The sequence below is a fragment of the Nelumbo nucifera genome, chromosome 3 (genome assembly GCF_055504915.1).
Source record: "Nelumbo nucifera cultivar China Antique chromosome 3, China Antique-T2T, whole genome shotgun sequence".
In the NCBI taxonomy this organism is placed as follows: Eukaryota; Viridiplantae; Streptophyta; class Magnoliopsida; order Proteales; family Nelumbonaceae; genus Nelumbo; species Nelumbo nucifera.
The window spans coordinates 102,884,213-102,908,639 of NC_142651.1; the positions used below are offsets into that span (position 1 = coordinate 102,884,213).

At 40.1% G+C, this 24,427-nt stretch overlaps 1 protein-coding gene across 12 annotated transcripts; it reads right to left on the reverse strand.

Moving 5' to 3' along the window:
- Positions 1 to 13,801: 13,801 nt before the first annotated feature.
- Positions 13,802 to 23,860, reverse strand: LOC104598953 (serine/arginine-rich splicing factor SR30-like). 12 transcript variants are annotated; one of them, XR_016083445.1, is made up of 16 exons: positions 23,772 to 23,860; positions 23,030 to 23,121; positions 22,126 to 22,191; positions 21,946 to 22,020; positions 21,736 to 21,844; positions 21,598 to 21,644; positions 21,440 to 21,497; positions 17,804 to 17,853; positions 17,588 to 17,644; positions 17,281 to 17,402; positions 17,082 to 17,186; positions 14,974 to 15,061; positions 14,711 to 14,902; positions 14,326 to 14,359; positions 14,153 to 14,247; positions 13,802 to 14,038 (listed from the first exon to the last, which is right to left on the reverse strand). XR_016083445.1 is itself a non-coding variant. In XM_088899622.1 (14 exons), exons 2-14 carry the CDS (start codon positions 23,114 to 23,116, stop codon positions 14,035 to 14,037), a joined length of 909 nt encoding a protein of 302 aa, XP_088755748.1. In that variant the 5' UTR covers positions 23,117 to 23,121; positions 23,772 to 23,860; the 3' UTR covers positions 13,802 to 14,034. The 12 variants fall into 12 exon arrangements, 4 of the variants coding, with proteins under 4 accessions (XP_088755748.1, XP_010259571.1, XP_010259572.1 ...); XR_735450.3 differs by having other exon boundaries at positions 23,030 to 23,132; positions 23,772 to 23,853; XR_016083444.1 differs by adding an exon at positions 23,435 to 23,508 and having other exon boundaries at positions 14,326 to 14,902; positions 23,772 to 23,836.
- Between the last annotated feature and the right edge of the window lie 567 nt (positions 23,861 to 24,427).

A 24,427-nucleotide genomic window follows, 5' to 3' on the forward strand; every position in this document is an offset into this window, starting at 1 on the left:
TTTCTAAAGTCAAGTGGTAGGCTAAAAAAGTATTCAACCTCTCCCATGTCACTAGTTAACTTTTAACTCACTTTGATCATCTCATCTAAAGTTAAACGAAGGGTCTTCCTTATCTCTTCAAACATTTTCATTCTCATCTCCCTATCTCTTCAACCCTATCATTGTATTCAACAAACTGTTGTTCAACCCTATCATTGTATTCAACAAACTGTTGTTCAACCCTATCTATATTTTCTAAAATCACCTTAACTAATGAGTCATCATCCACGTAGCTCCTTGACCTCTTACTTGCTCTATGCGGACAAGAGGTTGATGAGGTACCTATTGGAGGTTGAGTGGATGGTGGTTGTGTGGCAAATTGTAGAGTCATGTTATCTTCTTGAAAAAACTCTAACACAACTTGTTGAGCTTCTCCTTCATTAATTGATTCATCTTTCCATGGGTCGGTAACTTGATTGTTCTTCCTTATCAACAACTTCTGTAGCATCAGAAGGGATTTCTACAAGCTCCCTAGTGGCTCTGTCTCTTCCAAAGATGATAGAAAGTTCATCGAGAAATAAAAAATGCTTGTTCCTTAATCCTTTGGCATATGGATGGCCCTACATTTATCAAAGCAAAAATATATTAATAAATTGGATGTCATTTAAAACAGATGTATACATTTGTCTAAAATATAAAATAAAATAATCCGCAATTACTTTAACCCACCCGTTTAAGACTTCTTCCTCACATGTAATGCATTTCTTGATGTCATCCCACCCAAATCCTGAACAATTAGGGCCTAACATCTCACATATGGCCCACATTGTCTCTTCATATGCTTCACCCGAGATTCCATATAAGGTGTTGCCTTCAATCCACATCGAGGGAGATTTTCTTCCATGTATTTTTCTAATTGTACCAAATACCCTGCCTAGAATGTCCAGTTATCTACTCTCCACATTCCAGTTTGAGCCAACATCATTAAGCCCCAACCAAATTTTCATCCTCTGCCTTTGTCCAAACTCTATTTTGCCTATTTGGTTGTTTCTTCTCCTTATCTTTCCCAACCATTTATAATAATAAGTAATGGATAGACACAGTGAAGGCATAGGAAAACAAGTAAACAGTTGTTACAAATAACTCACATGTTATCTATTTCTAATAACAATTAATAGATGAATACAAGGAATGCAAACATAAATAAGTGAACAATTGTTACAAACAATTCAAGTTTGATTGAACAACACATAAAGATCTAGTACATTTGATACAATAGCCTAAATAAGAAATTGCATTACTAAATGTCTAAATTGTTGCCGCGTTTGATTTGCCAAGTTGTCTCTGAATGCAGCCCATTCACTGCTACTCTCTAGACATGTGATTTGTTCATCAACCTCTGCTACACTGTGTGAACCTCCTTTAGTGGCTAAAAAATTTTCAATTTTTGCTTCCATGGGACCAATTGACATATTTTTCCTTATATAATTGTGTAAGAGGCAACATGCACTAATGATCCTACACTGGGTCTTTATTGGGTACCAAGTCGAGGTCCTAAATATTGCCCACCTTATTTTTAAGAGGCCAAATGTCCTCTTAATTACATTCCTAGTTATACAATGCCTCATGTTGAATATCTCATATGGGGGGGCTTGGTTGGTGTCCTTGCCTCCACTCATATAGGTGATATCTTTGACCCCTATAAGGTGTTACGAATCCCTCACTGTTGGGGTACCTAACCTAGCATCACACAAGTAATAATGACCTAAACAAATGTATGACAATACATATTAGTTTCTTAAACATTAATATTAGAATTTTTGCTCTAGTGTCCTAATTCTCGTGGTTCAATTATTACCTTGTGGTAATTTTAAGCCATTTCTCCTTCAAATGGCATCACAAATGACTCTAGTGTCATGAGCAGATCCCTCCCAGCCAGGTAATATGTAAATGAACTACATATCTGGAGAGCAAACACCCAATACATTTGTTGCAATTTCATTCTTCATTCAATATCTAGGCTTATCCTTTTCAAACACTTGGACCCTAATATATATTCCATCTAAAGCCCCTAAACAACCCTATACAATAAAATAGGAGAGATAAAATTAAAAATTCTAACCTTTAAAGGTTTGTTATTTGTAATGAAAAAAAATAAATAAATAATGGGCACACCTTGAACCACTTCCATTTCTCATCATGGGCATGGAACCATTTCTTGGTGCATGCTTGCAGTTTATCCAAGGGTCTCTTAGAAAAGCTTTTAAGCTTTTGATACCTGAAGCACAACAGTAAAATAATACAATTAATTTTATGAAATAACTTGATTTTTGCTTAGTAAGAAAAGGAATAAGAAATCTAATTGGATGATCCCTGTATATACTAGCTTGCTCTCTAGGATTGTATAATTGTCAAACTGTAAAAGGTGAATTTTGTAGGGATCTTCCATGGATGTAATCTGTAGGTACAAAATGTTGAACCACATGAATATTCTTGTGTATGTCATTATCTGTTTGCATTCTCTTCTTTCATTTCTTTAGATTTCCCTTCACAATATAGGCTTTGATGGAAAGAAGTGGTCAATCGGTAGCTAGACTGCAAAACATAGGTTGCAATTCTTCTACAACGACATATAACTGGAGTAACATTTAATCATGGTGGATAGGGTTGAGAACCCAAAAGGTGTGTAGACCCCACTAGACAAGAGACCACAATGTAGTGGAAGTTGATTAGAATTTTGTCATTGTTGAGTGAGTAGGAGAATTCAACATTCTCACATAAAATATTAGATCATATAACATATAAAAATCTTCAGACAGAGATAACAAATGATTCAAAACTACCAAACCCGGCATAACAGATCAGTGTATATATATTTTAATAATATAAGAGAAGATTGAACACATGAGGTTCTAATCTTGTTGGACAATGATACAGAACATTCAGAAGCCATGCAACTAATTATCATCCTATCAATCTTCTGTTCAGTGAATCTGTTAGTTTCTGTATGTTTCTCTCATCCTTTCTTTTTCAAGGGAAACAAGCAAAGATCATTGCCCATAAACCGGCAAGTTCGGATTCTACCTTTCTCTATCTATGCTAGTCGTCTGTGTGAGTCTGTGCTTATTTGCTTGCTTCGAGGATGGAGAATCGTCACTTCCCGAGGGGGGGAGAGGAGACTAGAGAATGGAAAATGGCAGGAACAAGACTAGAGAAACTTGAGAAATTAACGGAAGGCGGTTCTAAACTTAATTCTACATTTTCTTTAATTAAACAATTTGAAAACTGCATTGGGTGTCAAACCAATGTGAGTTATAATAAAAATTATAGTGTGTTTCTTGCTCCACTTTATCCTTCGACCACTACTTCTTGAACACTTTGATAATAATAAAAAGAAAAGAAAAAAGTCTAACAACTTGATAAAGAATCGAGCTATTCTGCAATGAGAAGGGATGATCAAATATCATTTGGAGAATAAGCTTGTTCTATGATTGCCTTGAGAAGCTTGTCTACGTCCCCTATCTCACCCTCAACCCCTGTTTTGGGTAGCTACCTTGGACCAAGGCAAGAGGTAGAATGGTGGCTAGGAAATAAGGCTATCTTGGACCAAACACAGTGTAAGAGAATTTGGCAAGAGAGTATGCTGGACAGTTTTGTAAATTGGGTTTTGATGATGCACGATCCGGTCGGTCCTAGCTGCCGGTAACCTTGCCTCTGACGGAGTAGGAGATGCCTGAAACAGGGAGGAAGCAAAAGATTCCCGAGGGAGGAACCCGGTGGGAATGCTCCGATGCTCAAGTTAGTACTCTTGAGAAAGCAAAGAGGATGACAGATTCTGAGACCAGAAGGTGCAAAGTGTCACTTACCTTTACTCTAGGGGAAGAGGGCCTTTTATAACCACCCTGGTGCACTCACTCCCAAGCCTTTGCCAGATCAGGTGTAACTGCCTCTGTGGGGGGCAGACATAACCGCCACTAACTTCTCTGTCAAGGTCGTCTCTGCAACAACTGAGATGGTGGTAGCAGGTGGCCGTTGGAGGGCGGCTGTCATTTGTCAAATCCCTGATCAGTCAGGTGCGTTGCCTCAGAGTACGGACTTCTTTGTCAGGTACGGTTATTCAGTCATGCAACCTGGAGCCAAAGTGTCGGGGTGGTGCCCAAGGTGAAGTATTGAGTTCGGATAGGAGTGTGGCCCGGACTGACCCGAGGTGGGTCAGTCCGGGCTTCGCCCTTCGCGCGGTTCCTTGTAAGGCTCGGGATTGATAGGGAAAGCTTGAGTTCTACCTTATAGGAAGCGTGGGTTCCTTTTGGGGAGCTCGGGGCCTCTTCTTGAGATATGGCTAGGTCGTTGTGCCGAGCTGACGCTCCTGTCAGGTCATACTCGGTTGCTTCCACGTGTCGCATAGCCAAGGGGTCGGGCCAAATCTACCTCCATCAATTGCCCCCCACTCCCCATGCCCGGTGTGTCTTGACCCGACGTGGAGAATTCACGGACTAACGGGTGGATTTGCCCCGTGGCGTGCTTCGTCCAGTTCGGAGATCCTCCGGTCTGACCCGCCTATGCTCTTGGCTCGACTAGGGTCGACTCAGCTCGACCAGGGTCGGCTCGACTCGACCAAAGGTCAACCCGGGTCGCATACAACTCATGCGCGGACGTCAAACAATTATCATATTTTGGACGTCAAAAACTCGCGCTAAACTGATTTCACCTCGAGGGTCGTGCAGCCGGTTTTCCTGAGAGCCGTTGGATGGCTTTGATCTTGACCGTTGATGCGTGGGTATAGCGGATATAAATAGTGGGGGCCCTGGTCACTTTTCCTTCGCCAGTCTTCAGTACTTGTTTCTTGAGCTCGCGTCCAAGGTCTTCAGCTCGCGTCACCTTTCTTAGTTCGGTAGCTTTTCCTTGGTGAGTCCCCTTAGCTTCTTTCAATTTCCTTTCCTTTCAATGTCTAGTTCGGGTAGCTCGGGTAGCTTAGGTAGTCTTTTAGGAGAGCCTGAGGCGGAGACCTCGGGTCGGGCTGCTTCTTTCGACAGCCTTCTGGATGAGCCGAAGGTAGGGCCTTTAGTCCGGGTCACCTATGGCAGCTTGGCATCCACTTCTCGTCGAGTTCGGATGCCAGATAAGTTCGAACCCTCCACCATGACGTCTGAGAGACTTCGGTCTCTTGTTTGTCAGTTCAACCTGCCCAGGGAGAATACTTATAGCTTACCTACGGGCAACTTCCCTTGGGAGCACGGTCCAAACGAGATCGTGATTTTCCGGGAGCAGCTCATCGTCGAGCTGCGCCTTCTTTTTCATCCCCTAATCGTCGAAGTCTTGAATCACTTCAGCATCACCGTTGGTCAACTCCACCTGAACTCCATCTGCAACGTTGTTGGGACCATCTCCCTATGCTGTGAATACGTCCTTCCTTTAGACTTAGAAATTTTCTCCGCCCTCCTCATGCTTAAGAAGCAAGCGAGCTTCCTCCCCGAGCACAGGCGGGCCTATTACCTGTCTCCCCACCCGGGATTTAAACTTTTACACAAGCTTCCAAGTAAGGTCCCGGCGTGGAAGCGAGACTACTTTGTGGTCCGAAGTGCTACGGGGTGGCCGTTTCCCACTCATTGGAGGGCGGCTATTCCCGACCACGGTGTCATGTTGGATAAAGACACGGCGGAGACCTTCCAGTCTTTGGCCCAACTCGGGTTCGAGTGCCAAGATTACCTTACAGAGGCTAAGCTTATACAGGTCGGTCTGAGTCCGGGTAGGTTTCTTACTCATTTTTTTTTTTACTGATGTCGAGCTCTTTTCGCAGGTGTCACGGAGGCGGAGAAGACCCGTGGTGTCAACTTGCTCGATGGGATGAAGAGAAGAAAGCGGGTTACTAAGCGGGCTCGCATCGAGTCTCCTCTGGCTGTGGAGCCCGAAGTCCCAAGCCATCCTCCAGTCATCAACCTGGAGTCTCCTAGGGAGCTCGAGGTGGCCGGGCCTATCCCGGAGGTTGCGGCGGAGCCCGAGGTCGCAGAGGCTCGGGATGTCGATACTATGGAAGCTTTCCATACACAAACAGTATTCTCCAGTTCGGGGAGCCAAGAGGGGGCTGGTAGCGTGCTGTCGCTGAGTTGTGCTCTCCGCAAGAGCAAGAAGGCTGTCTACCCTGGAGAGGTTGCGGAATGGGCTGACCTTCCTCCAGGTCACATTGGCGCACGTGCTGCGTCTCATGCCATGGTGGTAAGTCGAAGTGGTTTCCCTTTTGTGTTTTTCCTGTGCTATTATTCTCTTCTTGTCGGACTGACTTGTTCTTGCTTGGCAGGTAAACTCCTCCATCCACGCCCTAACTATCCAATCAGAGAGGAACATGAAGCGGGCACAAGCTGCCGAAGAGGCTTCCCATGCAGCGCACACCGAGCTGAGGGTAGCTCGGGAGCGGATCCATCGCCTTGAGGGCGACGCCTTGGCTCAGAAGAACGAGTTGGGGAGGCTTCGGAGGGAGAACGGGGCCTTGAGACTTGTGGTAAAGCATCTCGCGGACTCGAAAGGGGTATTGGAGCATGAGGTCGAATATCTTAAGGCTTATATCAAGGAGAAGTCCGAGATCTTCTTCCAGGCCCTCAAGGACACTAAAGTGAAGGTCGTTGACGAGTATATCGCGTCAGAGCGCTTTGACAACCTAATGGTGGGCTCGTACTGGAGGAGTTTCAAATTGAGCCGGTCGATGATAAGGCATGCGTACCCCGGACTCGACACCCGTGCCATAACCACCTCGCGCATTACTCTGGAGATGGCTCTTGCAGCTGACGACGACCTGGACTCTGAAGATGAAGCAGACCCCCCGAATGCTGTCGAAGTTCCTTCTGAGGGCAAGGGAGGTGTGACTCCGAAGTGATATGCACCGAACCTGCGAGCTTGAAGTGATATGCATCGAGCCTGCGAGCTCTTTTTTTTTTTGAATAGATTGTAAATGAAACATTGGTAATGAAATACCTTTTTTGTTTAAGTGTTGTGCAGTCATTCTTTCCTTTTGCTGAAATGACAATATTATCGAACTGTTCTCCGCCTGGGTCAAAGTTTATCGGTTTGTCTTCAATAGGCCTGACTCGGAGCGGGCTATGCACCTCGGGTTTCATACCCGTGTTGCCTGCTCTTTCGACACTAACACTTGGTCTACGTTGATGAGGTGTCGAGGTCATCATCAGCTCGGCGCTTTAGCCCTTTGGCTAGGATACTTTCCTAGGCTTTGCCCATGCCAAAGAGGCGACTGGGTCTTATAGTGCCGAGGTCCTTGTTAGCTCGGCATTCTATCCCTTAGGCTCTGGGAGCGGCTCATAGTCCACTTAGTTCGGTAATTTACAGGTAATATCGCCTTAAGTTGACGATGTTCCATGCCCGGGGTATTTGTCAACCCTCCGGGGTTTCGAGCTCGTACATTCCTCCGAATACTCTCTTTACTCGGAAGGGTCCTTCCCAGTTCGGTCCGAGTTTGCCAACGCCGGGCTTAGGTACCATGACCTTGCTGGTACGTTGACTCTGGCATTGTAGTACCGAGTTTGCCTACTCGACGCGGAAGTTTCGCTTCTTGACTCTGGCATTGTAGTACCGAGCTACCCTTTGCTGGTACGTTGCGGTCCTGATGTAGGCAAGGTCCCTCACCTCGTCGAGTAGGTCGAGGTTGGTACGTAGCTCGTCGTCATTGGTCTTGTCGCCATACGCTTCCAGTCATAATGAGGGATTTCAATTTCGGCTGGGATGACTGCCTCTGTGCCGTAGGTGAGGTTGAAGGGAGTTTCTCCGAAGGCGGTCTTCTTTGTAGTTCGGTAGGCCCATAGGATGTTGGGTAGCTCGTCTGCCCATAGTCCTTTAGCTTGGTCTAGCCTGGCCTTCAATCCGCGGAGGATTGCTCTGTTCATGACTTCTACCTGACCGTTTGCTTGCAGGTGCGCGACCGACGTGAAGTTCTACCGAATCCCCATGTCTTGGCACCATTCCTAGAATTTGATATCCTCGAACTGCTTGCCATTGTTGGAAATTAGTACCCGAGGTAACCCTAAGCGACACACTATGTTCTTCCAAAAGAAGTTTTGGACGTTTCGAGCTGTGATTGTCACGAGAGGTTCAGCTTCTACTCACTTTGTGAAATAATCTATCGCCTCTACTAGGAACTTCCTACCGCCTGTTGCTGGCGGGAATGGTTCAAGTAAGTCGATGCCCCATTGCACAAAGAGCAATGGACTGGTGAGATACTTGACGTCAGCGGTGGGCCGATGGTGGATATTGGCATGCTTCTGGCACTTATCACATTTTCTGACCAACTCAACGGCGTCTGTTTTCATTGTTGGCCAATAGTACCCTTGTCATAGTGCTTTTTGAGCGAGGGCCCTGCCCCCCAGGTGTACGCTGCACAGGCCTTCATGAATGTCGTGGAGTACAAGCTCGACTTCGGGAGGTCGCAAGCAGTGCAGGTAGGGGAGCGTGTAGGATCTTCGGTACAACCGTCCGTCTATTATGACGTATTTGGCTGCCTGGCGCTCTACCCTCCTGGCGGCATTGCGATCTGCGGGGAGGGTCCCATGTAGTAGGAAGCTCGCGAGTGGATCGATCCAGCTCCGCTCTGCTTGGACGACAAGAGCTACCTCCTCTGCCCCCCCGAGAATGCTAAGCCGAGGTAAGTCTTCTATGTACACGGCTCTCATGGTGTTATCACTAGTGCTGGCTAACCAGGACAGGGCATCGGCCTTAGCATTCTCCAACCTCGGGATTTGCCTAATGAAGTGTGACCGGAAGTCAAGTAGAGCCTCATTTAATTTAGCTAAGTAAGCGATCATAGTCGGTTCACGGGCTTCGTATTCGCCTGTAACCTGATTGACCACGAGCTGGGAATCGCTACAGATGACGATGTGTTTTGCTCTTACCTCTTGGGTCAGGGCTAGCCCGGCTATCAATGCTTCGTACTCCACCTCATTGTTGGATGCCACGAACTCGAAACATAGAGGGTACTCCAATTTTGTGTCACTCGGATCGTGAAGAACTACTCAGGCTCCGCTGGCCGGATGATTTGAGGAGCCATCTACGTGAAGAATCCAAGGCTCTTCATCCCAGTTCGCGCTTGGCCTAACCAGGAGAGATACCGAACTGGGTGCGACCTCACGGGGCTCAGACTCAACCGACCTGGAAGCACCGACCTCGCCCGGATTGGGGGCTTCGTGCTCAACCAAGCTAGGGTCTTCGAAGCTGAATGTGCTTTCCGCAACAAAATCTGCCAAGGCTTGGGCCTTGATAGCAGTTCGCGGCTTGTACTGGAGATCATACTCACTGAGCTCGATGGCCCACTTCGTCAATCGACCAGAGACCTCGGGCCTGAGTAACACTTGCCTCAGGGGTTTGTCGGTGAGGACGATAACGGTATGGGCTTGGAAGTATGGGAGGAGCTTGCGGGCTGCAATGATCAATGCATAGGCTAGTTTTTCTATCTCCGGATATCTCGTCTCCGCTCCTTGCAACACTTTACTAACATAGTAGATGGGTCGTTGGACCCGATCTACTACCTTTTTTAGTACCGAGTTGACCACTTCGTCACTTGCTGAGAGATACAGCTCTAGGACATCGCCCTCTTCGGGCCAGGTCAAAACTGGGATACTGGCGAGGTATCTTTTGAGCTCGTAAAACGCGAGCTGGCAACCTAGGTTCCATTCAAACCCTTTGCTTTTCATTGCCTTAAAGAAAGGCAGGCAACGGTCTGCCAATTTGGACATAAAATGACTCAGAGCGGCTATTCTGCCGTTCAACCTAATCCCTGATCAGTCAGGTGCGCTGCCTCAGAGTACAGACTTCTTTGTCAGGTACGGTTATTCAGTCATGCGACCTAGAGCTAAAGTGTCGGGGTGGTGCCCAAGGTGAAGTATTGAGTTCGGATAGGAGTGTGGCCCGGACTGACCCGAGGTGGGTCAATTCGGGCTTCGCCCTTCGCGCGGTTCCTTGTAAGGCTCGGGATTGATAGGGAAAGCTCGAGTTCTACCTTATAGGAAGCGTGGGTTCCTTTTGGGGAGCTCGGGGCCTCTCCTCTGGGGGAGCTCGGGCCTCTTCTTGAGATATGGCTAGGTCGTTGTGCCGAGCTGACGCTCCTGTCAGGTCATACGCGATTGCTTCCTTGTGTCGCACAGCCAAGGGGTCGGGCTAAATCTCCCTCCATCAGGTTTCAAGTGAAAATCATACCTCCTCTACTTCGACTACAATCAACCAAATAAAACTGTGGATGTTCTAGATCGATTCCAAGTTGTAAAAACCACAACAAGTTCGCATTAAATATGAACATAGATTGCTAGCAATGCGAATGAACCAACTTCAAAGAAAATCGAGAAAAAGACAAGGATTGATTCAGGCAACCCATGACTCACCTTCAAGGGTGGCAAATCTGTTGACAATCCTCTCTGTTCATCGAAACAACCCAAGATTCAGAACCCGAATCATAGAGAAAAAGGCATGGATCTCTAGTTGTAATTTTATGATCGAAAAGCAAAAAGAGAAGAAGACTTATCGATCAACTCTGTAGAGGACTCTTCCACGAATCGACAATGGATACTCTTCCTGAATATGAGCTTGGGGAAGAAGCTTTGCCCTAAGCTTGTTAAAAATACATGGGTATTTTCGACTTGGGAAAGTAAACTTACCCACCTCTGAGGTGGGTAAGTTTTTCCCAGGGTAAGTAGCCTTAAACCTACCTAGGGGAAACTTTAATTTCCGTGAGCCCAACGTGTTATGGAAAAAGAACATGGGAAAATTGGTCTACTTTCCCACCTCAACTTACCGCTAAACAAAAGAGGACTAAAGGATAAATTACAAAGACCCTATACTATGGGGTATGTGACAAATACCCCATGTACTTTGTTCTGCGACAAAGACCCCTATACTATAACCGCGAGACGAAGACCCCCTTTCATTAGCCTTCCATTAAAATCCGCTGTTGCAATATTTTTAATCCCCATATCTCACGATACACGAAAAGCAGTGGCGGTTCCTGCAAGTCCTATTCCTCCTCCCAAAGCCCTGTGTTAATAAACCCTTGTCATTAACAATTTTTATACATTTGTTTTTTCCTCCATCTAAAACAAAACACTTCTGAAACATTCACCTACTGCTATTGTAAGACAAAAACTAACACACTAATCAAAGCAAACCCAGATTCTTTAATCCGCAGCACGTCTAGAAATTGCGCACGTGTGACGCAAGTCCAAATAAAAATTCAGGCATTATATTGTCTAATGTATCCTTCCCAATTCTCAATCATCTGCAAAGTCAGACTACATAACACTAGGACTTTGGTTAGGGGAAGAAGCAGCCCAGGCCCAGCACGCACGACATCACTAGCAGGGGCATAGTGAATTATATATTTACAGATGAACACCACTTTTCTTGGCCGTAGTTATCATCCTCAAAACGAACGTTAAATATCGTGCTCGAGTCGAACCAAGTTCGAGCTTATAATTTTTTACTCGAGTCAAGTTCGAGTTCAAGGTTATGGCTCGAACCGAGTTTGAGCCTTGTAGAACAGTCTCGAGCCGAGCCGAGGTTTGAACTATTTGGCTCAGCTCGAATCCACCCCTAGTTTTAAGGAATCTCTCTTTGATTAATCTGTTTTATAAAAATGTATTTTTCTATTTAAGAATAAAAAATGGGTTTTTAATGTATAGTCCACCCAAACAAATCTTAGTTCTACTGTACAATTGGGGTAGATGCCAACTCGGAATTGATGCCAATACACAGGCAGGTATTGGTGTTATAGGTAGAGCTATTTTAAATTTTGAATTGTTATAGGTCTACAATGAAATTCAGAATTTTGAGCTGGAGTGCAGTCTAAAATCCCAATAAAAAATTCATTTAAAGTACATTTGAATAACAATAATTGTTAAAATTTTATTATTAATGACAATAAGTAATTCATAAACTAAAAATAATAACTATATATTAGTAATTACTTAAATACATTATTTACATAAAATAATAAAATTTATTAAATGATAAAAAGAATTATTAATTATTATTATTGATAAAAAATTATAATTATAATTGTAATTTTTTAAAACTGGATATAAAATTGTTAATTAATAATTTTAACCCTTTTGCTTCAACTTCTCTTTAACAAAGACCGTACATCACACGGGTCCCAACTAGTTATGAACGGTTGGCCTATTTGATCAAGTAAATGGTCATGGATAAAATATTTATTTTATCTTTTTCTTATTTAGCCATTTCTCTCATTAACAACATTTCTTTCCATTTTTACACATTTTTTAATGTACAATGTGATAAAAAGAATATTTTAATATTATATAAATTATAATGTTTTATATTTTACATTATATTGATTTATTTATTACACCACAAGTTAACTCGTCTGACTAGCAAGGAAATGAACTCGTCTGACTAGGGGGAGTGCTACCCCTTGGCTTGTGTAGAACAGCAAGGTTTTATATAAAAAAAAATGATATAATTTTGTTTTAAATTTTACTTTCTTTTGTTTGATTACAATACAAATAAACAAAGTAAGACAAAACGTGAAACAAAATGAAATAAAAGCGAAAACAAAATTAAACTAGAATTTGCATTATTTTCATTTGCACTCTACTAGTGCAAATAGTATTTACTATTTACTACTGATGTATGATACTAAAGTAATTTCAACCTGGTTATATATAATATTTTTTGTTAATCATTTTAAGATATTCTAAACCCAATTTCAACCGGAACCGGATGTAAACAAATAATCCAATGTTGTTGGTAAGAGGGACGAGTCTTCATGATCCAATGGTCTTCCTACATATTTGTGGGTGTGGAGATCGGCTGATTTCTTGACAGAGCTCAGCCTGGTGCCACTCTATGCATATACTGATATAAACAACATTGCTTTTACAACCGGACCGGCCCAGAAGAACCAGAACCAGTTCCATTTTGCCCCAAAACCGTTGATTTTGGTCGGCAAACCGCTGAATTCACCGATTAATCATTCGAATGGTTTTGAAACCATTTTCCAATTTTTTGTCAGAATGGCCCGGCCATTCGAGTCAAACAGTCAGAACGTTCAAACCAATAACCAGACCCTGACAGGTTCAGTCACCGGTTAGTTTTAAAAAAACAATGATACACCACCAGTTTACGTCCAATCATTCCCTTATAAGGATTCTGAGTTGGGTTGCAGCCAAAGATCAAAACTTTGCAACGTATTAGTCCATACCGGTCAACATCACATGTATCGAAACTGTGGTTCATCAATAGGCAAAATACTTTGTTACCAAAAAAATATGCAAAATAGATTCCAAAAAAAATAATCACCCTTGAAAATAAGTACCAAACAAACTGCAATTTTTAGTAATTTTTCAAAGATGACCACTTCAAAAAAGCAGTAATAATCGGCAAGAAAGAATCATCTACAATGCCAAACATCACCTAGAAAAGTCCGATACACCACATCCGGCGTATCAGACCCTACTGACATTTGAAAATTTGGTCGTATCCACTATCCAGGTCAAGCTGTAAAAACGGCCTAAGCTATACATACCACTTCACAAGAACCAATTTGGAAACGTTGGAGAACATAAACATAGTTGCCGTTTGCCATCCCGAGAGCCCAACCGATTTACGAATCCGATTGAGACTTGGGAATTGGGACTAGGGAGGTCCTTCCGAAGAATTGGCTGGGAATAGACGAATAGGAAGAGAGAGAAGGATTCCTAAGCGTGATCATACAAAATTAGGTGCGCAATACACTATGCATTTGTTGCTTATTTTCCTACCAATAACTAGTAATCTCCAATCAAGATGAACAAATTAGACAGAAACAAAGCAAGAGTTCTAAGGTCCAAACCAACAAAATTTCAAGTCATTGTTTTAATAGGACATGCATTTTTATCTTTTTAGTATCATAGGAGAAGCATAATAAATCACTGTTTAATTCCAACATCTAAATTTGTCCCAGTACAACTCTTCCATTGTTTAGTTTATCAAGAATGTTTTATCCAGCATAGTAGCAAACACCAACCTCACTAGAAGACCATGAGTTGTCAGATCATCTGCAGCCAGATCTTACCTGTAAATAATAGAAAGATGCTATCAGAACCAATAAACAATTAGGCAATCAAGGCAAGGGAAAGGAAACATCATTAACTAACAGAGAAATGACTATGCAGATGGAGATCGAGACCGAGATAAGCTGCGGCTACGACTCTTGCTTGGGCTCCGGCTATGACTAAGGCTCTTCTGCTTCTTTGGGCTTTTGCTCACACGTTTGCTACGAGGCTGCACATTGCAGGTTGAGTAAAGAAATACATGAAGTACCCAATTGAAAGAGTTTTCAAGTCACAAATTTTAACTTACAGAGGGTAATGGAGATTTCGATCTTGATGGAGATCTGCAAAAGTTCCAGAAATAACCCAATTCAATATCCACAACGTTCTTTTAACACCTTTGATCCAAAAGCCAGGACGCCTCTTCCACGTCAGAGCAACCATATTCAAAAGGCAAAAGAAGGAAAAAAAAAAAAAAACACCATAAAACTTTAGCATGGTTCAACACAGAGAGCACAAGTCATTAAGACTCCCTTCCCAACAAAGAGGAACCCGGCAAGTCGCTGATAATCATTGACCCAATGAAGAAACATGTCTAAATAGAAAGCACAATGATATATTGGCAATCTGGATAATGGCACAGTAACATAGTTAAGATATAGAGGTTAGGATAGGAACATCATTCCCATTTGTACCACCAAAATCCAAAGAGGACTCTGAGCGCAACTCCTACAAGCATGGCGATGTTGGACCACAAAGTGATTTTGGATTTGTTTCTACCGCTGATTGGTGGTTGGTCCCAATAGCATTTAGTACACAGTAATCCAGCTTTAATATCGCAGCTCATCCTCTCCTTCCCCACTCTAGCTCTAGCTCCCATGGGCGTGCTATGCATAATTTGTAAAGAATTAATATATAATCCAGGTTTATAAAGCTGCTCATCCATGAAACAGCATACCTCCACAACCAAAAGAGTTGCAGGCATTTGCACCATATCCAATCAAGTTCCTAATATGCAATCCCCAAATCGCCGCATAATGCCATATCTAGAAAACAAACAAGGCAACCTTTATGAACAAGGGATGATAATTCGGCAACCTTGGTGTGCGTTTTCTCAGCTATCCCCCATCCACTTTGGAACAATAAGTGGAAAAAGTGCAAGAAACAATGAAAAGGAGAAAATAAGAGCAACAAAGAAATTGTAGCAAGACAACTCCGAGTCTTACCAGGACAGTTCTACATACTGTGTATACCATTATGGAGAGTAGAGGAATACAATCCATGACTAGCCAAGAAAAAAAAAACTACAGTGCCATCAAACAATTGCATGCTACAAAAGCTGTCATCTCTAACGAGAGAAGACTCTATCAAATGCCTTTCCATTAAAAAAAAAAAATCTTTTTCTTTTCCTTGTGTACCATAATTTTACCACCAGCAACAAGGCCCATATAGGAGAAACAGTCAGTTTCATCAATTTGTCTTTTCAATAGGTTTCTATTCTTGGGAATGATTTGTACTTCAAAGGAATCCAGTAATGATCATTGCGGCCTGTGATGGTAAAATCTTAGGCTAACAAACGGGAGAATGCAGCATCAAGTATGGATGCGACCGCTATGTGCTGAAATGTCAGAATTTAGGTCCATATCCAGTTCACCCCTCCCAAGGGCCAAGGGCCCAAGACGCATTGGGCAATGGCTTTACATTAAAACTGATTATAATTGACAAATCACAAATTACTATTTTCTGGTTTTTATTGGCTATAAGTACCAGGGGGGGATCTTGAGCAAAGGTAAGGATTCTTGATAGCTCTATTGGAATCAGCCAGGGGATATTCAAAGCATATATATCCTTTTGGCAGGCTGCTTTCATTTTTGTTTCCATCCATTTCTTTGTTTTGTAATTATTACAAATTAACTAATAAATTACACAAGATCCATGTGTTAAAATCATAAGAGGTTGATACACTGGCTATGTACATAAGACACCCCAGTCTATAAAATGAGGTCATGCCAACTCGCCAAGCAACATGTCATATTATCCTGCTAACATCTATACATTAGACCAGAGTCAAATCATCATCTATCTCTTGTTTCTGTCTATCAACGGCATACCAGTGATATGCTTTACAATGTACTTGGCATACCTTACCCCGATGCAAACATAAAAAGCATATACAAAGATACAACTGAAGTAGATGGATAAACACAAAATCTTGCAATTATTTCAAATGTTAGAACAATTGCACATCCTAAAAGAAGGTCGTCAAGGACTCAAAAGATAATAAAGGTCAACATAGGACTTCACAAAATAAGGTTTTGAGTCTTTTGACTGAAGATCAGAAATCACTGGAAAACAATGCAATTGGACTCTGAATATGAGTACCCTTACTGATGCATGTACATGCATTTCATTAGTAGCCAAAAAAATCAAACGGCAACAGTCTGAGGATGCAATAAATCTGGTAAATAATGAGAAAAATAAAAACAAGCACATATCATCAAGTGTGAAAACCATAGAGAAAAGATCTAGATGGTGGATGGTGTAGAATGGTTGTTTGAAAGCACATTTGAAAGCTAATACAACCAAAACACCACAAGGGAAGGTACAATTGTGCGAGCAATATCAACAAATATTTGAAAACTACCTATGTTGCACAGAAATTTAGAAAAGGGTGAAGGAGGCCAATATAGGAACAAAAAATGCATAGTCAAAACCAAAAACTAGGCAATAAAAATAGGAAATCAAGAACTCCTACAAGGATCTTTTTATATTGAAGGATAAAAGGAATTTTCATTAAACTGAAAAAAGCAGTACATCTCAAAATGAAGGTAGTGTTGACAAACCAACTTCTAATCAGAAGTTACACAAGGGTCTAAATGGAAGGTTCTGCAAATAATAATAACCCGTGGAACAAGACATCTTACCAGACAACAGGAATGTACTGAAAGAAAGCAATGCTTCCACCAAAGCAGAAAAATACAAACTCTTGTAAAAGAATGTAGTTAACAACATGAAAAAAAAAATTATAATGTATGTTAAAACAACCATGCAAACAGAATTGCATACCTTGACAAAGAGCGTGGTCTTGACCCTGAATGGGAGCGAGAAGAAACAGACCTTGATCGAGATCTAGACAAAGAACGACGAGAAGACTTGGCCTTTGGGGATTTACTGCATAAGAATTAACTTAGTTTAGTTAAGAATCATATAATCAACATTCATAACTGAATTGCAAAATGACCAAAAACAAACCACTGAAACAAACCTTTGGCTCCGGCTTCTGCTATAACTGCGACTGCGACTAGGGCTTTTACTTTTAGTTCTTGAGTGGGACCGGCTACGACTATGGCTCCTAGATAAGCTCCGCCTTGAGTCGTACTCCTTCACCTAAAGTAGGCAAATACAAGCGTAAAAGCCGTGCAAAGAACAAAAGAAAGGGTTCAGAGTGACAAGTTATTAAATTATAATAATCATCATCATCATCATCCAAGTTACATGAATGCTGTTTTGTCATTCCGTTCCATTTCATGCCATATCCATCATAAAACTATTGACAAGTTATTAAATCATACTCGTATATATGCACGGGAAAATGCATTCCGAAACTCAGAGTCATCTAGCTTCCTAATCTGCAGATAAAGAAAAGGTATAATATCATTTTTATTGTAAAAAAAGTAAAATACTGTCAATAGAAAGAAATCAGATATTTAGAACAGAAAGTAATAATAATTAAAATTAAAAAAAAAATAAAAATAAAAAGCAGTAAAAGAGTAAAAGATTTAACTCACAGCATATTTCATGTCTTCATAGTTTGTGTAATCCACAATCCCAGTCGTACCTACAGAAAAATCAAAACAAAAAACATATACTTCAAAACCACCAAACAAGAAAACAAATGAATAAAAGAAGAATATGGGAAAATAGATAAATTGGTTTCATTTCTCCAAATCGTTAATACTTATGCCTAAAACAACCTCTAAATTCAGATATTATGCAGCTTAGCAACAACTATGATTATATCCTTTTTTTGATTAACAGCTATTTATATTAATTGGAAAATAACGATTACTTAAATAGACGTTTAAGACATAAATAGAAGTGAAGCATCCCTTTGGTAAGGTAGCTGAGGAGGAGACCTACATCACTTTATTTGCTTCACACTTAAAGTTACATGACCATTCCACTTAAAGTATATGGTGTGTGTTGTGAATCTTTTCGTAGGAAGCTTAAATTCCTCAAAAACAATATTAAACAATAGTGCAAGGAGTATGTAGGGTGCATTCTTGGGAGGAATAAGATCACATGAGCTCAGACCAAAGGCTTGGACGTAAAAGAGGAATCCAATTCACTATCAGCTGAAGAGAGGCAGCAAAGGAAGGTAGCCAGGGATGAATTTGGAAGGCTATGGCCAAAATATTGTAGATGCAGAAGTCTAGAATCTTATGGTTCAAAGCTGGTGATAAAAACACTCGATTTTCCACAAGAGTTTTTTTATAGGAAACGGTAAATTTTAATTAAGATTTTTCACAAGTTTGCTTCGCCAGATCGAGTCCTACCTCAGTCATTGCATCTCAAGTTCTCAACTACACCCAATCATAGCCTTCTGGAACATATTGGTGCCATTTGGCAAGTCTTTTTAAAGATCTTAGCAGCCTGAACACTGGTTAAGGCAATCTTCCCGCGTGAAGACGTGATGAAGAAGGCAAAAAGCCCCATTTGGAGCTTCCCGAAAATAGCCCAAAACAGGCTTCATGCGTCATTTCAGGAAGACATCTTTTGGTGGATAGATCTTTTCCCAACCAAACAGGAAAAGACCAAAATGCAGGCTGCCGGGCTTCTAAACAGCCGACAACCCACATGGAAAGGCGCGCCAAACAGAGGCATTGTTTGTTGACTGTCCATCATTGTAGCAATGCCGAATTAATAATTGTCTAATAGACTTCAGTCAACCTGTTCTCCAATTTGATAGCACTATTGATCCACCTCCCCAGTAGCACAAAACAACGTTATGAAAATCATAACCATATTATAAATAATAGATAAAGTTGAATCAGATCAAATCATGAATCATATCATACACAATAAGATTATTTATATTTTTTACAAAATTGTCAAAAAATTAAATATATACATACTAAAAGGCTTCGATGATGATGACAATGACGATGACGGTAACGATATACTAAAAGGATATATATATATATAAAAGTTTACCTTTTTGAGAAAAAGCAACTATTCATTCAAAGGAAGGCAATTTTACCCTATTTTTAATCCATGTCTACTATACATGTAGCTATGTACCTAATACAACATAATTTACCACTTCTACAATAAAAGACTAAGGTGATATAATTAAGTCTAACTTGAAAGTCAAATAGTCCACTTACAATGGCTCCTTAAATTACATATGATGGAAAATAAACTTAATGCAAATAAACCAGTTTCTGGCAAGGACCTTAAAACAAGTTTCCCTTGAAAAAACTAAAAAAAAAAAAAACAACAAAGTAGAGAAGTTACACCTAATTGAATTTACTAGAATCACAGGAGTCATAAAAAATGTAAGATTTACGAATCAAATCGTAGGATTCAAAAAAAAAATCTGAGATTTTTGCAGAAAAGGATTATATATAAGATTCAAATCAAAACCCCTCAGGATTTATGATTCAAATTGTGCAGTTTTGACAACATTAGCATGACACCCTAGAATGGAGTGCAATATTATCATTCTAGCAATCAAAAATTCAAGCAGAAATTCCACAACTAACATCAGTTATTGCAAAGTCATAATAAATACAACTTGTTTATCTCTGAAATGCACTGATTATGAACTTCAGCTAGAGAGCACTTCCAAGTTCACATCAAAAAAGGAAAGGCAAATAAGAAGTCAAATTAGAGGTGCAACTCGGACAAGCTCAGGTTGAAGATATGTCAAATTTTGAAAGGTCCCAACCCAAGGGCCTAAGCCCAATGCAGTGTAAACTCTTCAAATCAAGTACCCCACTTTTTTTAATTCTTCAAATCAAATGCCCCCATATTTCTGAAAAAAACAAAGGAATCAGAAAGGTCTCCAAGTTGTAGGCATTAAACCCTTTGGTTCAAGTCTCCCTCACAAGTATACATACAGAGATAGAATCTTTTTTTTTTTTTTACTTTACAAGTACCATATCCCTTTTGATAAGCAAACAGATGCACATTAAACAAATTGAAAGTAACAAGAAGAGAGAGGGGAAAACAGTCCCCCTGCAAAATTTCAATCACAACTTGCAATCTTTAACAACCACTTGCAGCTTAAATGTTGGATTAAATTTTAGCCAGTTATGAAAAAACAAGAACCAAAGAAGAAATAAGGGAGGAAGAACCGTTTACAGACAATACAAATGAAACCTGAATGGAATTATATAATATGTATTTATTCAGTGTTCATAAAATGCATGCCAAACAGTTTTCATTAAGAAAAAAAAATGCATGCCAGACACCACCATGAAAACATAAAGAATAAGGTAAAAAATGAAGATAAAATACATTCACCACATACACAAAAAAATATCACAAAGTCATGAAAAGAAATTACTTTTCAAAAAAAAGATATAAAAAGAAATCTCATCAACCAAAACTTACGAGTATGCACAGCCCCCAAACAGTCAGACAAGGGTCATGATACCATGATCTATATTTTACAAAAACCCGGCCTCAATGACCATGAATTCTAACCAACCCATCTGCCTTTACAGCCAGCATCCCAGTCAAGTAAATTCATCAATGATCATCATCCATGATCATGCAAAAAAAAAAAAACTCTTCTTCGTCTGGTCATAATTAAGTTTTCTCTGATAGATTAACCATTAATTAAATCTTCCCACGACTTGCAACCGCCAGATCCCCAATCATCTCCCCTCCATGTACTATTATCTATTTGTCCAGTTCTTTGCTCCAAAATGCACAAAGAGTCATATTGCAATCATATAATATATTTCAAGTAATCTTTTAATGTCTTTGGGTTGGTCAGAAAATACTGCAAAGAAACATCAGCCACCCATCTCAAATCCTATGTGAAATTTTTCATAACCTTTTCTGCATCAATATACAACAAGAGTGGAGAGACCAAAAATGAGCCAAATAATAAATACAAATACAACCACCAACTCCTAAGGTAATGTTTGATAACTTCTGAAACGGGGTATAAAAGAGGAATACAGAAAAGATTCCAATTTAGAATGTCTCATTTAGCATTTCACCAACTCAAGACTTAATTTCTAAATGATGAAGTACAGGCATTAGGGTGATTAATTTACCCCTAACAGTTTTATCATATACCAAAAAGATTACAGGATTTATCCATTTAGGCCATTTTATGTTTGGAATCTTCTCTACATTCTGCTTTCAGCACCACCTAAATAAAAAAACTGAAGCTCAATGTAACCTACCACCACCATCACGGAACACTTGAGAGAAGCAAACGTCCCCAGCTCGACGCATGTGATCCTGCATACAAAATACTTGTAATGAGAGAGGGAGAGAGACAGAGACCAGTACATAGAAAAAAGATGTCTATGAAACAAGGTATACAAGGTATCATGGTTACCTTTAAGTCTTGCCATGAAGCAGAAGAAGGTAAACCTGTGACTAACACTGCACGAGAGAGAAATTAAGAGCAGTTTGATAAAAGAAATACAACCAGCCTATAGATGAATATCAGAGTTATGATGGTTGGGACACACACCACGGTATTCAGAACGCCTAGAGACTCCTCCACGGCTGCCACCGCTGCCATGACTACTACGACGATCTATTGTTGAAGAATGGCCACGCCCACCATGTGCCAGTTCTACCTATATTGATATAAAACAATAGATGAAATGGGTAAGAAATGAAGAAGTATTAACTAATAAATGAGCACAGGTGAAACCAGAAAATTACAAACTATACTAACCCTTAACCGATGCCCATCAAAGTTATACCCGTCACGACTACGAATGGCATCTTCAGCATCTCGAGAATCTTCAAACTAATAACAAATATGAGGTCAGGGAAAAAAATATAAAATGGGCAACAGGATGGTTTCACACTTAAAAATGGATTAAAAAAAAAACTAAGTAGAATACCATATTACCTCAACAAAGGCATAACCTGGTGGCCTTGGCGGGATCTTCAAGTCAATATCAACAATAGGCCCATACTGTGACATGAAGCCAATGACAACCACAAAACGAAAAGATTAACATTCAGCAAATAAGGCACATTAAAGTGCCATGACCACATTAAAATAAAACTTCTATCCATCAGACAATACACCTTGTACATGAACAAATTAACATGATGTTATTCTAGCACTTGTAGGTTGGATAAGTATTAGGTGCAGAAAATGGTCTTCTGCAATAAAGAGATTCTTCCAGCACATAGATTATGGCTTTAGTTAAGGACCTTGGACTGATAAATTCTATGGGTTTTAACCACATTGATGTGAAAAATTATTCTTGGGACTCAGGTTAGTATTGGATGAACTGGCATCGGATCTGACAGTCCTGTGATTTTGCATCATCACACTGGGGATATCTCATTTAGATGCATGCATCCCTACATCTCTACACCATTCAATACAAGATGGCCTTTTCATTGGAAGGTTAAGAGGAATGGTCCTTTTTTCTGTAAGGTAAAGTAATCTATTTTATAAGTATCATTATAAACACCCCTGTACAACAAGATTCTGTACATCAGTTTTAATTGTCACTAGAAAAAAGAAACACAGTTTCCTCATAATCTAATGCAAAATTTTTCTCCTTATTTTGATAGGAAGATTATATACAATTTTACATGCTGACCTTTGTCCTACTGTGTATTCATAACTATATTTTATCAGTAATAACTATGCTTAATTAGATGTAAGACTAAGTAGATAAATTGTAACACTACATTTCTGGAGAAGATATAAAACATAATCATATAGAGATGAGAAAAAAAAAATAGTATAAATCAATAAGTAGGAACCAAAAGGTGCCGTATAAATCTAAATTTACCTTATAAAAAAGATCTTCTATTTCTCTCTCACGAATATCTCCAGGGAGGTTGCCAACGTAAATGGTTCTACTCGAATGACCACTCATTCTTCCTGAGACCATTCTAAAGTAAACATGAATAAATTTATAATGAAACACCGATGACATAAAATGACCAAAAAAAATTACGACATACAAAAAGTATCGTGGACCAAAATTATGTTTTAATATGTATGGATTGCTACGAAAGTAGCTACATAATTCATAAAACGCCTAATTACAGAATTACTCAAATAGATATAAACAATTACGAATAGAAATGATGTTTAAAAACAATAACAATAATAATCGAATGAACCCCCTACGGGATTAAAATCTAGCTAAAAAATATATCATAAATTTGCAAAATGAGAAGAGAGACACAACGGGGCAAATCGGATTATTCCAACTCGGATGAACAATAGCAGTCTATTTTGCTGCGGCACCTGTTATCAAAAACCCTGCAAGAGTAATCGAGAATTTGGGGAAAAAAAGGACAAACCCATATACATGTCAAACCCTAGTCCAGTAATATATTCAGCTAATAGATACAAAGTTCTAAAAGAGAACGAAAGATAAAATCTTGAATCCTGGGTAGACTGATATAAAAAGCAAACAAATATGCATGGATAGAGAAGAAACTGACAAAAATCCAAGCATACGCACGGAAGATGAAGAGCTAAGGCCTCTCTCGCGTTTTTAGGGTTTGAGAGTTGAGACTCACCTTTAGCAGGAGGGAACGCTCACAGAGACGACGAACACAGGTTGGACGGATAGAATCGATTGTCTAGACTAAAAGGCCCCTAACCTTCAGTACGCATTTATAAACATTTTTTGTTCACGTGCGTTGCATGTGACAATTTCAAAATAATAATAAGGATAAATTGCATGTTACCACCCTTTATTTTGCTGGTAGTGATATTTAGTCCTCGAGGTTTTATTTGCACACTTACATTGAAGCCTTACCTAGTTAAATTCACTTACCCACGTTTTACGAAGCAAAGTTTATTTACCCATGTTCTTTTAGTTCAAACTTACCAAGGTAAATTTCACGTTCCAATTTACTTATGATCTTTTGTCTCACCAACTTTATTTGGTAAGAGGCTAATTTGTTTTTCTATTGCCAAAATTACCCTTTTGCCCAAATGAATTTTTTTGCCGGTGTTTTGTTTTATATACCTGTGTAATAGGTCCATGCCATATAAAAAAGAATCCAATCAATCATTATTGCTAATATTACCCTTTTTGAAGGTTTTCTTAATACCACACTAATCATAGAAAGATCTAAATTAAAAACAAACTACAGGTTTATCCTATCAAATCAATAAGTTGAACTTGCTATGTTAAAAACAAAAAAAAAAGAAAAAAATATAACATATG